This window comes from Hyperolius riggenbachi, chromosome 5 (genome assembly GCF_040937935.1).
Source record: "Hyperolius riggenbachi isolate aHypRig1 chromosome 5, aHypRig1.pri, whole genome shotgun sequence".
Taxonomy (NCBI): Eukaryota; Metazoa; Chordata; class Amphibia; order Anura; family Hyperoliidae; genus Hyperolius; species Hyperolius riggenbachi.
Genome location: NC_090650.1, coordinates 360,977,916 through 360,992,030, shown reverse-complemented (window position 1 = coordinate 360,992,030; position 14,115 = coordinate 360,977,916). Strand labels below are relative to the sequence as shown.

General features: G+C 42.9%; 1 protein-coding gene across 1 annotated transcript in view; it reads left to right on the top strand.

Moving 5' to 3' along the window:
* TRPA1 (transient receptor potential cation channel subfamily A member 1) overlaps nucleotides 1-14,115 on the top strand; it is a 209,880-nt gene that overhangs the window by 67,923 nt on the left and 127,842 nt on the right. Inside the window, exon 4 of the mRNA XM_068234825.1 lies at nucleotides 9,673-9,835. Within this exon, the coding sequence (XP_068090926.1) occupies nucleotides 9,673-9,835 (163 nt within the window). The remainder of the gene's footprint in view (nucleotides 1-9,672; nucleotides 9,836-14,115) is intronic.

The following is a 14,115-nucleotide window of genomic DNA, read 5'->3' as shown; positions in this document are numbered from 1 at the left end:
TTATAAACAATTTTCCTCAGTCCAGGTACACTTTAATCTTTTAGAGGCTTGCAAGTGCTCAGGCCAATTTATCTTAGCACTTTTTTATTTCTTATTTTTTACATTTCCTTAGATCCTAATTAGTACTGCTGTAATGTGTATTTATGGCCACTTGTCACTAGGGGGCATTGTGAGACAATAACAAAGGACTTCTGCTTTCAATCTCTGTGTTTTCTGCTAGTAGAGAGAGAGCAAAGCATTCCAAGAATTTACAGCACAATGAGTTCTGCAGACTGAGGTCAAAAGCAGTGAACCTATCAACGTGTTCCTCTGTGTGACAAAATCCACCCTACATTAATTAATGACCTAGGACATGCTGTGTGATTTGAGTCATGTGGGAGGAAAGTGCTTTGCAAATGTTGAGTTGTCCTGCAAGAAACAAAGTCATCAGAGGATACTGCTATTTACCAACCAATACCGACTTCTCCTGTAACAATGCACGTTTTGGAAAGTCCCACCTCTTCTGGCTGTAAAGCTAAAGAAGTATTGAACAAGTAGTTGCTCTGCCTTATCATTAACTGTTAGTGCATTCGTATGCAAATAATGACCTCTTTTATCGCACTGCAGAACTATATACTTGATATCATGCTCTGCTTTTGGCCTTTGCTTTGTTTTCATATGGCTGCCAGTTTCCAGCGACTTTGAAAATGTGAGTAATGCTATCACATGACTAAAGTGCAAAGTAAAGTTTTGCCTTTGATAGATTATTTTAAGTAATTAATTAAGGGTTGCTACCGTATAACACACTAGTTCTAATTGTATGCCTGGTTTATGAAGGCAAAAAGAAGAGAATTGTGCGGATCAGAGTCATGAAGTGATGCATTATGGATGTGAAGTTTTGGGCAAGGGTAAATGATCATATGCAATTATCTTCTCTACTTAAAGTGGATCCGAAATGAACTTTTATTCATTACATAATTGTGTTCATTCCATATAATTTATATTGCATTCCTCAAGCCAAATACTTTTTTTTGTTTTAATACTCTGATTCCCTATAAACTAAACAAGCCTTGCCCACAGCTTCTCCAAAACGCCAAGGCACTCAGACCCATGTAGCAAGGGCTTATGGGAGCTCAGTCTGGGCAGAAGGAGAAGGAGGTTACTAGCGAGGGATTTCAGAGGCAGAGGGGAGGGGGGAGTGAATTTTTCACAGGCTGTGGGGTGGAAATGCAGTTGCAGATTACCTGTGTAATGATGACAAACAGAACATGGCCGCTCTCATTGTATCACAGGATTAAATCATCATAAACTTTCGAAGCTGTATGCAGCTAGATTTGCTGTGTAAACCTTCTAAACTTTAGATAAGCTATATAGACAAGTTACTTGTTATAGTTAGTTTTTCATCTTGGATCCGCTTTAAGACGGAAATACAGTAGTCTCGGTTATCCGGCACCGACGGGAGTTGGCTGATGTCGGTCTTATATATATATATATATATATATATATATATATATATATATATATATACCATGAACTCTGTATTAAATGTTAAAATACAGTAATTAAAAGTATATTACCTCGGGGGAGTCATGGAACGTAGTCTTTAAGCACAGCAGAGCACACAAACAGCCTAAAAAGTTGGCCTTCACCACTGTGAGTACTGCCAGCAATTTGTGCTGGTTCATTGTTAACGTTAGAAGGTTGGTTGAGTTCAGGATAACCGGGACTCTGCCGTGTAGTGTTTTTTTGTATAGTTCACTACATAAAATCCTGTTATCTTAGAGCCTCCATAAATTTATGCGAACAAGTACTTTGGCCTTGCAGCATTAGAATCTAAGGTTTGATTTGTGAAACTGAATTACTATCTGTGTCAGGGTCATAACAATATACCCTGCAAGGGATGCAGCCACAGGGGGGCCCAGAAGTTGCAGGGGGCCCCATGGGGGGAGAAGTTTATTTTCCCTGTCCTGAGAGACTGATAACTAAGGGCATAGAGAGAAAAAGCTTTCTGCTCTCTGCACAATTTTTCTCATGACTGCCTCTGGTCAGTCACTGATAAGGAATCACAAAAAGTTTTGTAGACAAAGATTAGTAGACAGTACCTATTCAGTGTGCAGCAGGCTCTTGTATACAGCGCCAAGGCCTCAACCTCTTCTCCCCCTCCTTAAGTGCTCTGTACTGTAGTGATGCTGGAGAAGTCTGCAGAGCCAATTGGGCTCCATCAGAGTTGAACAGAGTGAGTGCAATAAGCTGAGGCTAGGAGCACACTCGTCTGTCCGTTTTCTGCATGCGCTTCCTGCATACCATGTGTGTCTGTATGTGTGAAAACACGCACATTTATCACAGAAGCTAATGCAATCGATAGAGAAAGTGCTTCACTGCTGTTTTTATCTCATGGGAAAACACATTCAAGTGTTCACTAGCCAATTAAATAACAGTTTACATGTGCAGTAAGCGAGTGGGAATGGGGGGGGGGGGTCATCCGAAGTTTTGCAGGGGGGCCCAGCAATTTATAGTTATGCCTCTGATCTGTGTGAAGGTTTTTTGTGGTTGCTATATTTGCACAAATTTCCTCTAAGCACTCCAGGTTCCAGGAGCTACAGCTCAACAAGTAAACATTTCAGTCTTTATAAATCAGTAGTTGGCTGCACAGAGCAGGATCCTTTGTTTTTTTTTTGTTTTTTTTTTTTGTTTTTTTTTGGGGGGGGGGGGGTTTGCACACCTGGCTAACCAAGTGGAAACTATTATTATTATTTATTGTATTTATAAAGTGCTGTCAATGAATACAGTACATACAATGGTACAAAGGGTGGCAGATGTAACGTAACAAGATTATATAACATAGGAAAAAGCAATACAAGGCAAACAAGGTACAAGATACACAATCATGCGATTTGAGGTAGGTCCAGTAATTCAAGTACGAGGCAGGCATCGGAAAGGAACATGATGGGGCACACGATCATGTAGAATACACTAGGGAAGGGAGGAGGGGGACATTACACTTGGGTCTCGTATGTTATTTTAAGCAAGTACAATAATGAAAAACAGACATAATAATAATGTATTATTGTTACAATTATTATTATTATCACTACTGCTACTACTATCATCATTTTTGGAATGTTCAGTGAAAAAAAAACTGATGGGGTTGTGGTATTCTCAACACAACTGGAATTTTTCTCTAAGTCCTCTGCAAACATATCATACCTCCATGAAGGATAAATTCAACTTCTTTTCTAAACAATCACAGGTAAACTGGTCTTACATGTTTCCATTTCTGACCCTCGAGGGCTCCTTTTTAGATAGAACCAGTTTAAACAGACAAAATAACTAGTTCACAGTGATGCTGTGAGTACCAGCAGAAGCCGAGTTAATTGACAATGAACTGAGGTCAATGGTGAACTTCATAAAAGACGAGAAAAAAAATATAAACATCACAGCAATTTCCTACCTCATACATACTTATGATAATAAAGAAAAAACTCTATAATGCAGCTATATTCCCCACCCTGCATCCCCCCTTCCTGTTTACCTCCTCCTCAAACTGTATTCAGGATTTCTCAGGAGCTTCTCCTATACTTTGAAACACTGCTATGCAATCCATAGAGAACTCTCAATCCCTAAAGATCTCTAACGATAACCCTCAAAACTCACCTCTTTAGGTAAACAATAATCTGACCTAGGACATGTTACCTACCTACTGGCTCATCACAGTCTCATTCTCCTCTGCTTAGTGTATCACAGCTTTCCAGCTCCCTTCACCTCCTGTTTCAGCCCCCTATTCTCTTGGGCTGAAAATTCACTTGGGCAGGACCATCCCTCCAGATGTCTTATAGTATTGCTATTTTCAAACGTAGAGATGGGTCAGCACTACACTAGTAGAGAATCAAGTTAATTTATTGCATGTTATAAAAGGCAGCAATGCCAGACGCTGAATTGGGCTGTGTACACCTTTTTCAAATTGCATAAGCCATAAAATGGTGCAGACTAAACACCTTTAAATAACCCCACCCCCAGATGTGACATCAATCAGCATCCATCTGGGCAGGACAAGTGGTGGACCTGATGGGAGACAGTCTGGTTAGTATGTAAATACAACAAAACATGCTTACAGAGCAGCTGGGTAGAGAAATGCCAGGAGGCCATCTCTCCATAGCCTTGGTAACAACCTGGCACTCCTAGCCGCTGTGTCTACTAATACACAGTCAGGAAGGGACCTAATGGCATTGGAAATCACGCCCCCAGAGGGAGGAATCAGTCATCATGGCACCCATAAACTGTCATTGTTGCCTTTTCTCACATGCAATAAAAGAGCTTGAATCTCTACTACTGTGGTGTCGACCCATCAGTATGTTTGAAGCAAAGCATACCCCCTGAGACACGGGGGTAGGGATCATGGCACACCAACTTTTTCTCTTTATGGTGCTCCTCCACACTGCCTTGTGGCTCATAGTATTGCTATTACCTTGCCATTTCTGCTATGTAACCCCTACCATGTATGCTGTATGACTGAAAATAAGAAAGAAAGGGCTATGCTCATCCTGCTTAGGGACCATGATTTTAAATGGAATAGCAGGTGCTGAGGGGAGTGGTAACATTTACGCACATTTACACACAGTCATTAACCATCTGCACTGCTGACACTCAAATCAAGCTGGAACACCAGCAGCATTAAAAACAAATAGGTTGCAAAATTATGCAATTGAAAAAAGGGAACATTAGCTTCCAAAATGGATTACAAGTGATAGCATTGTGTACTTGACTTGACCCATAAACCAGCGATGAGGTCTCCCTGTTAGGGTCCTATGACTGTCCTATGTCCTATGACTCTTACTGCTATCACCAACTAAAGAAGGTCTACAAGACAGCCTAGAAATCCTGGAGAAATTTAGCACAACATGGGCACTCCCCATTAATCTAAAGAAAACCAAAACCATGGTGTTCCAGAGGAAAAACAGGTCAGCCCAGAGCTCATCCTTTATACTCAATCAGCTCATACTCAGTGAAATCAGCAGAACCGATAAATATACCTACCTTGGTCTGGAAATCAACCAATCAGGAAGCCTTAAGTCAGCCATGGAGGCCCTAAAAGCCAAAGCATGCCGAACGTTCTATGCCATCAGGAAAGAACTGTACCACCTCAAACCACCAGTAAAGGTCTGGCTGAAGGTTTTTGACAGTGTCATCACCCCAATCCTACTGTGTGGAAGTGAAGTATGGGGCCCCACCACCTACCCAGACCAATCAAAATGGGAATCCAGCCCAACAGAAATATTCCACCTTGAGTTCTGCAAACACCTTCTCCATGTCCATCGGAGTACCTCAAACAATGCCTGCCAAGCTGAGCTGGGGAGATTCCCATTACTGCTTGAGATACAGAAGAGAGTGTTGTCCTTCTGGGCCCACCTACAGAGCAGCAGCCCTGACTCACCCCACTACAAAGCCATGCTGCACAATGAAGACCAAGAAAAGCCGTGTGCACTGAAAGTCGTGGTCAGCTCTATACTCCCTCCAACCCCCGGCCCACAGGTCATAACAAAAGTCCAGATAAAACACACCACAGCTAAGAGCAAAGAAGACTATGTGGAAAAATGGAGGAGTGAAATAAAACAGTCACAAAAGCTAGCCATATACCAGTCTCTACAAAGAGAATATAAAATGGCCCCATACCTGGAAAAGCTGCAAAACTCTCAAGAGAGAAAAATCCTGAGTGTCTACAGATTAAGTGCTCACAACCTCGAAATAGAGTCTGGGAGACACAGACAGATGTACAAACCCAGGGAGGAGAGACAATGCCAACACTGTGAGCAGAAGACCCGTGAGGATGAAAGCCACTTCCTGCTGCACTGCCCCAAATATACTGCAACCAGGGACACTTACTTTAAGAAATTGTCGGAACTATTCCCAGACTTTCTCACACTAGAAGATGAGAGAAAAACATATATCCTACTGGGAGAAGAGGAATCCACAGTGACAATCGCTGCACGCTATGTCACAGCATGCCACAGACTGAGAGGAGCATAACGGAACTGTACACCTAAAAATGTCCACAGACTGCTTAGCCATTGTCCCCCTACCCCACCCCCTCCCATGTCCCCTTTTTCCCCTTGCTTTGGCAATACCTGTATGAATCTTGGTCATGCCAATAAAGCTATCTTTGATTTGATTTGATTTGACTAGACATTACCTGTATTACTCTGTTTGCATCATGTACCTTTATGTCTGTTTTATTGCAGTTGTAAAGTGCCACAGAATATGCTGGAACTATATACAGTGGGTTGCAAAAGTATTCTGCCCCCTTGAAGTTTTCCACATTTTGTCACATTACTGCCACAAACATGCATCAATTTTATTGGAGTTCCACGTGAAAGACCAATACAAAGTGGTGTACACGTGAAAAGTGGAACGAAAATCATACATGATTCCCAACACTTTTTACATATAAATAACTGCAAAGTGGGGTGTGCGTAATTATTCGCCCCCCTGAGTCAATACTTTGTAGAACCACCTTTTGCTGCAATTACAGCTGCCAGTCTTTTAGGGTATGTCTCTACAGGCTTTGCACATCTAGAGACTGAAATTCTTGCCCATTCTTTTTCTCAAAACAGCTCCAGCTCAGTCAGATTAGATGGACAGAGTTTGTGAACAGCAGTTTTCAGATCTTGCCACAGATTCTCGATTGGATTTAGATCTGGACTTTGACTGGGCCATTCTAACACATAGATATGTTTTGTTTTAAACCAATACATTGTTGCCCTGGCTTTATGTTTAGGGTCATTGTCCTGCTGGAAGGTGAACCTCCGCCCCAGTCTCAAGCCTTTTGCAGTCTCCAAGAGGTTTTCTTCCAAGTTTGCCCTGTATTTGGCTCCATCCATCTTCCCATCAACTCTGACCAGCTTCCCTGTCCCTGCTGAAGAGATGCACCCCCTGAGCATGACGCTGCCACCACCATATTTGACAGTGGGGATGGTGTGTTCAGAGTGATGTGCAGTGTTAGTTTTCCACCACACATAGCGTTTTGCATTTTGGCCAAAAAGTTCCATTTTGGTCTCATCTGACCAGAGCACCTTCTTGCACATGGTTGCTGTGTCCCCTACATGGCTTGTGGCAAACTGCAAACAAAACTTCGTATGCTTTCTGTTAACAATGCCTTTCTTCTTGCCACTCTTCCATAAAGGCCAACTTTGTACAGTGCATGACTAATAGTTGTCCTATGGACAGAGTCGCCCACCTGAGCTGTAGATCTCTGCAGCTCGTCCAGAGTCACCATGGGCCTCTTGACTGCATTTCTGATCAGCACTCTCCTTGTTCGGCCTGTGAGTTTAGGTGGACGGCCTTGTCTTGGTAGTTTTACAGTTGTGCCATACTCCTTCCATTTCTGAATGATCGCTTGAACAATGCTCCGTGGGATGTTCAAGGCTTTGGAAATTTTTTTGTAGCCTAAGCCTGCTTTAAATTTCTCAATAACTTGATCCCTGACCTGTCTGGTGTGTTCTTCTGACTTCATGGTGTTGTTGCTCCCAATATTCTCTTAGACAACCTCTGAGGCCGTCACAGAGCAGCTGTATTTGTACTGACATTAGATTACACACAGGTGCACTCTATTTACTCATTAGCACTCATCAGGCAATGTCTATAGGCAACGGACTGCACTCAGAACTAAAGGGGGCCGAATAATTATGCACAACCCACTTTGCAGTTATTTATTTGTAAAAAAAAATTGGAATCATGTATGATTTTCGTTCCACTTCCACTCCACTCATGTGTACACCACTTTGTGTTGGTCTTTCATGTGGAATTCCAATAAAATTGATTCATGTTTGTGGCAGTAATGTGACAAAATGTGGAAAACTTTAAGGGGGCCGAATACTTTTGCCACCCACTGTAAGTCTGTCTGTAATAACAAAACCAATGATAATATCTTGCAAAAATAATAAGAGCAGACACAGTAGTAAATAACAAGAGACAATCTAGACCTCCACAAGGACAGGTTTGAGAAACACTGACCTAGACATATACCGGTAGACTAATATAAAGGAGCAATATTTAAATGAATAAGGTCATGTACTACCTCTGATTTAGCCTTTTAGCATATCTGTATCATGCATCTAACATACAAAAGGTTTCTTGTATCAACAGTTTGCAGTGAGCATCACTATTAAGCTCGCATTCCAGATACACTTTCTTGACAAGTTAAATGGTATTCTGTTTAAACCAGTTTGTCCCCAGTCGCTCTAACCAGCAGACTGAGTTTGTAAAACACGTTTTGCTTTCCTGTCTGGTGCAATGTTAGATGGATTCTGCAGGTGTATTTTTGCTGTCCATCTGTATTGTACACTAAGGACGGATGTGTAGCTGGGCAGCCTGCATGTCTCTGCTCTGATGTTTATCTATTGCTATTTACGCTTTGTGCTTTTGCAAATGATGACATATTTGAAGGTCAGCTAATGAAGAGTTATGCAGGATTTCTGTATATATTTACCCACATTGGGTTGCAACATTTGCAGGATGATTCTTAGCATCAAGGATTTTCTCCATCTGTTTTCAGCAACAGAGGGCATAGCGGGATGGAAAAAAGGATGCACATTATGGGGTCAACTGAAATAAAAACGACAGCAAGCAATAGAGGAAGGCACTATACGGGGCAAGAGGCAACACAGGAGGACTTTATTGGAGGCAACAGAGTTGGGCAGTGTAGAGGCAATGGGGGAAGGAAATACAGGTGGGAACAGAGAAGACAATTAGAAGGGTCAACAGAGAAGGGCAGTGCATGGACATAATGGGCGTTAAAATAACATGGGTGTATAGAGGGCACTACAGGGTGCAACAGAAGGCAATACTATGAGACCAGGGAGCACCGCCCATTAAGACACTAGCGCCACACGTATACATGTTACTATGGTAACATGCTTGGCGCTGATGGGTTGATGAGCAGTGCGCTTCCAGTGGTAGTAATTGGAAAATTGCCATGTGTTCCCTGAACACACCAACTTTACCGCAGTTTACTGCATCAGGCACATTGCCACAACTTCCCCTCAGGGAGCGCAAAGCAATGTATCCATTACTAGCTGTTTAAAAGGAAGTAAATACAGGTATGTCAACCTCCATGTTCCTCTCACTTTGGGTGTGAATGTGTCATTTAAAGGAAATCTGAGATGAAGCCTGTCTCAGAATTAATACTTACCTGGAGCTTTTTTCAGCTCCCTTGAGGCCGCTTAGTCCCTTGCCGTCTCACCGGGCCACTCCGCTCCCCGCTGGATGGTCCAGTACACTGACTGAGATGCACTTTGTCGTGCTTGTGCTGCCTGGCTGCACGTTTGACCTTTGTGCTCCCGTGGCAACAAGGGGGCTGGAGGTAGCCCCAGGTAAGTATAAAGCCTAAGACTTCTTTGGGGGCTGGAGGAAGCCTCAGGTAAGTATAAATCTTGAAACTTGTCTCATCTCAGGTACACTTTAAGGGTGACAAGACATTCATAAATCAGATTGTTGGACCACAGTAAGTACGGGGTCCAACATTAAGTATGTTTTCTTAGAAAACAATCTTTTAAATCGGTGCATTTTATAAACTTTGCTGTAGTAGTTTGGCATACTTTTTACAATGGATTTTGTTGCATATTGCAGCTATGTATAATAAAATATATACGGTCCGTAATAATCTATATGGAATTAACTGGTTTTATTGTTCTAATTCAGCTGATAAAGGAGGGCCAAGTGTGTCGGGTCCGGAGTTTTGTCCTGAAGAATCCAGGATGTCTGATGGCTAGAGATGAATATGAGGCCACGCCGCTACATTGGGCTGCAAAGTATGGATACTTGGAAATCATGATCATGATCATAAATGAAACAACTGATGAAGGTAAACTATTTCTCATGGTTCTCTCCACAGATTACATCCTGAATGTGGAAGACTTGTTCACACTATGCATGCTGCAGTATACTTTACATAAATCATAAGACGTGGTGATGCACTACATAGTATTAGGAATTTAGCCATACACTCTGTACTCACTATAACCAATTATAATGTGCAGCTTTGTGCTTTTTGGGTGCAGTGTACATATTACACTGTGAAGTGTGGCCTATAATGTGCGCATTTAAACCAAACCTGAAGTGAACTGAAAAATTGAAAAAGTAGATCCTTACTCCGTTAAAGAAAAGCCTCTGGATAGTCCAGATAGGATGGAGCCACCTGCTGGTGAGCAGCGGAAGTCTAAAGCTACGTACCTTGCATTGTACCTTACATTGCAATTTTTTCGGTGATTTTTCCACGACTGGCAATTTTTTGCACCACGAGGGATTATTTCTGTGATTTTGCAACATGAGCATGTGCAAAGAGACACGATCATTTGAACTCTCGTCCGCACTTGTCATGTACTGTCGCATGATGTCTCGTGCTCCCGCGATTTAGTGCCACAATCATTTGAACTTTCAATCGCGCCCATTGTGTGCCATGGCATGATGCTGCATGCTCCCATGGGTAGGAAGATGAATCAGGTAACGCTCGGTCATTGGGTCGCGTCGCTGAGCATTGCCTGATTCATCTACTATGGGGTTGATTCACAAAGTGGTGCTAACTGTTTATCACGGGCAGGGCCGGCCCTAGACCTTTTGCCGCCTGAGGCAAAATTAGAAAAAATCGGCGCACCCCCCCCCCCACCCCCAGCCGTGGGTGGGGGGGGGCGCCGAGCTGGTGGGGTAGCTGACAGAAAGGGGGTATTGGGCCTAGCAGTGGGGAGGAGGGTCGGATCCCCCCTCCCTCGCCTGGGTCCCCCGATCTGCGCTCCTCCTCCATCGTTAAGTAACCAGCGTGCATATGATGAATGACGTCACTTCCTACAAGGCCGTCCACTTACAATACAGTGGGCGGCATTGCCGGAAGTGACGTCAGTGGAGCACACGATGGAACGCGGAAGAGGTGAGTGATTCCCCCGCCCGTTGCCTCTTCATCTTTATGCACGCTGGTTACTTAATGCTGGAGGAGGAGCGCAGATCGGGGGACCCAGGTGGGAAGGGGGGGTCCAACCCCCCTCCCCACCGCTAGGCCCAATACCCCCTTTCTGCCAGATCGGCGGGTAGCACCCAGCATCCATGGACAGGTGGGTGCTGCCCACCCCAGATCTGCCACCTGAGGCAAATGTTTCACCCCGCCTCATGAGCAGGCCGGCCCTGATCACGGGTGTGCTAAACAGTTAGCACATGAATTGCCGTTCGCGGACTTTTGCGTGCGCAAAGTGCCGCGATTCGCGCGATTGTGGACTTTTTATAAATTGCCCGTGCAAAAGTCCGTGATCGCGCGAATCGCTGCACTTTGCACGCGCAAAAGTCCGCGAATGGCACTTCACGTGCTAACTGTTTAGCACACCCGTGCTAAACAGTTAGCACGGCTTTGTGAATCAAGCCCCTAGAATCAATACTACCACCAGCCTGGAAAGGCATGATTTCAAATGGGAGATTTGCATCATGAATGGGCAACTGACAAATCATTAGCAACTACATGATGCTATCATGTTGTTAAAATGCACCAAATGCTCTGAGGAATATTTCCAACACCCCAATATTAATTGGAATATTTCCAACACCCCGATTAATCTAAGCCATGTAGAATTAAAGGATACCAGAGCCCAAATAAATATATGAAATTGGGGGAGCAGGCATGTATGGTGAGCTGTCCTAATGTTCACTCACCTCTCCCCCTGTTCTCCATTCTGCCCCCTCTGCTGCCTCTAATTGCCTTTCAGCACCCTCTTCGCCTGCGCTGGAACAGCTGCATGCATCCTAAAGTATACAATTGCAAGCGGGAGCACTCTGCACATGTGCATGGCATCATTGTGACTTCATGCGCATGCGCAGAATGCTCCCTGCCGCCGGAGCATACTTTAGGATATGTGCAGCTGGGCCAGCACTGGCGCAGTGAGGCTGACCCGGCCAACTGGAAGAGGGTGCCGGAGGGCAATTACAAGCAGTGGAGACGGCAGAATGGAGAACAGGGGGAGTGGTGAGAATCAGGACAGCCCACCATACATGCCTGATCCCCGTTTCTCATATTCATTTGGGCTCTGGTATCCTTTAAGGCTGTTCTGTAAGGAAAGGGGGTCCATGCCAGTACTAGTACAGTGAACATAAAAAAGTGGCCAGTGAATGTATATTAGCATTAAAATCTATTTATATGAATTTGATCCTGTAATGAGGGATGTGATTACATGATGAGCATGAGAGGGGAAAAAAAAAACAATTTAATGTAGGTCTGCTCTGACATTGTAAGTCATGTTGGCATCCTTAATAGCATGAGATTCAGCATGTTCTTTTACTAATCAGTCTTTTATGACTTGATAAGGACAAGAATAAAATACAATAAAAAAAGCATATCATAAATCTTGTACCTTGCCCTTTCTGCCACGTGGTCATAGATTGAGATTACACCTTCGTCATCAGATTGTTAGTAAATACCTGAAAATGACCTCAAGAATTTATGAATCCTGTTACGTCAATTATCTTATGTTTGGACTAATTGTATGATGTATGACGTGATTCTACTTCAAAACCTAAGTAAGCTGCCATAAGTTATGGATAATTCCAACTGCAGTCTTCCCATATCGCGAAGGATAAAATAACCTGAAAGAATTCCGCTTGCCCAAGTGTGTGTTGGTTGCATACCTTACTTCTCTAAAATGATGATGAAGTTCTGGGATTTGAGAAGCAAAGTATTGGAATTGGGTCCTTACAAATATAACACTAGCAATGAGAAGGTGAATTCCAGACTGCAAGGGTTCCATAAAACGTTTAGGGGCATTGAATTTAGTAGGGTGTTTCCTGAAAACCTAACATGTTCAGTTTGTGTGTTACTTATGGCTTTGGAGGTTTGTTAGAAGATCTAATTTAGTTTGAGTAAAGAGCTCCAGTATTCACACTGCTCATTGGGATTGGGTACAGAACTTTGCATGGGGAGAATCTGTGACTTTCATTACCCTTTAGCAATATACGGAGAACAACAGAAGAGCTCATAGTGCAGGGGGTGCACAAAATTTTAGGCCAAGAACCATATTGGCGTTCTTAAGAGTGCTGGGGGCCGAACTAGCGAAATTGAGCAGGATTTTTGCTGACTGCCGTTAGGTACACAATGTCTATGACGTTTTGTCAAATAAACATTTAAATGGGAAATAACCCAAATACCCTGTGCATTGAGCAGAGCCAGATCATCCACAAGGCAATTCTAGGCAGTTACCTAGAGCCCGGAGAGAGTCTAGGGGCCTGGTGGATGCTAGCCCCCCTAATATATTACTTTAAAAAAAGACAGGTGACCATCAGTGGGTAGAATAAACTGCTATCTTACCCAGGGCCTCATTTTATCTTAATCTTAAAATATGTCAGTAATCATTTTCTTCCAATTATAGACTCCCTGTACTGCTTCATCAGAGGAAAACAGTGCATTTCTCATGTTTGAACTGTGATAACATTTTTTTTCTTGAGGGAAGGAGACCAACAGCTGTTGTTCGCAGCGGTATTTTTATGGACGGCCTATAAGATAATAAATGCATATACTGTGACTGTCAGGCTTAGAGGCACATGACTAACCAATTGTCTAGCAGCCAGTTAACCCAATGTGGCCCTTTGATTCATACCCACCCATAGTGAACAAATGTTAAAGGGAATCTGTGAAATTAAACTTATTAGATAATTAATTGTATGTGTAGTACGGCTAAGAAATAGAACATTAGCAACAAAGAAGAGTCTCATGTTGTTTCCAGTACAGGAAGAGTTAAAGGAACACTATCAAACCAAGTGTTCTAAAATGACAATGTATAAATAATGTCTAAGTAGCTGTGTAAACATTTTCCTACTTTTCATGTTAAATATCAGAGGCAAAAGCTTTAATTCATTGTGTGTAGGATTTAGCTCTATTGGAACAAATCAAAAGGAGTGCCTGCTTCAATGCACAACCAGTGTTGTCTTTTTGCATATCAGACTACAGAATATTTTTTATCTGAAAGCAAAAAAAAGTATGAAAAGCTGTGGTGTCACAGACAATTACAAATGTTTATAACAAGTTACATTTCCTCTGCTCTCCTCAGACACTTTATTCAGATACACAGGACACTGGCAGCTGCAGCTGCTGAGAGCTTTCTAACACACAGGGTT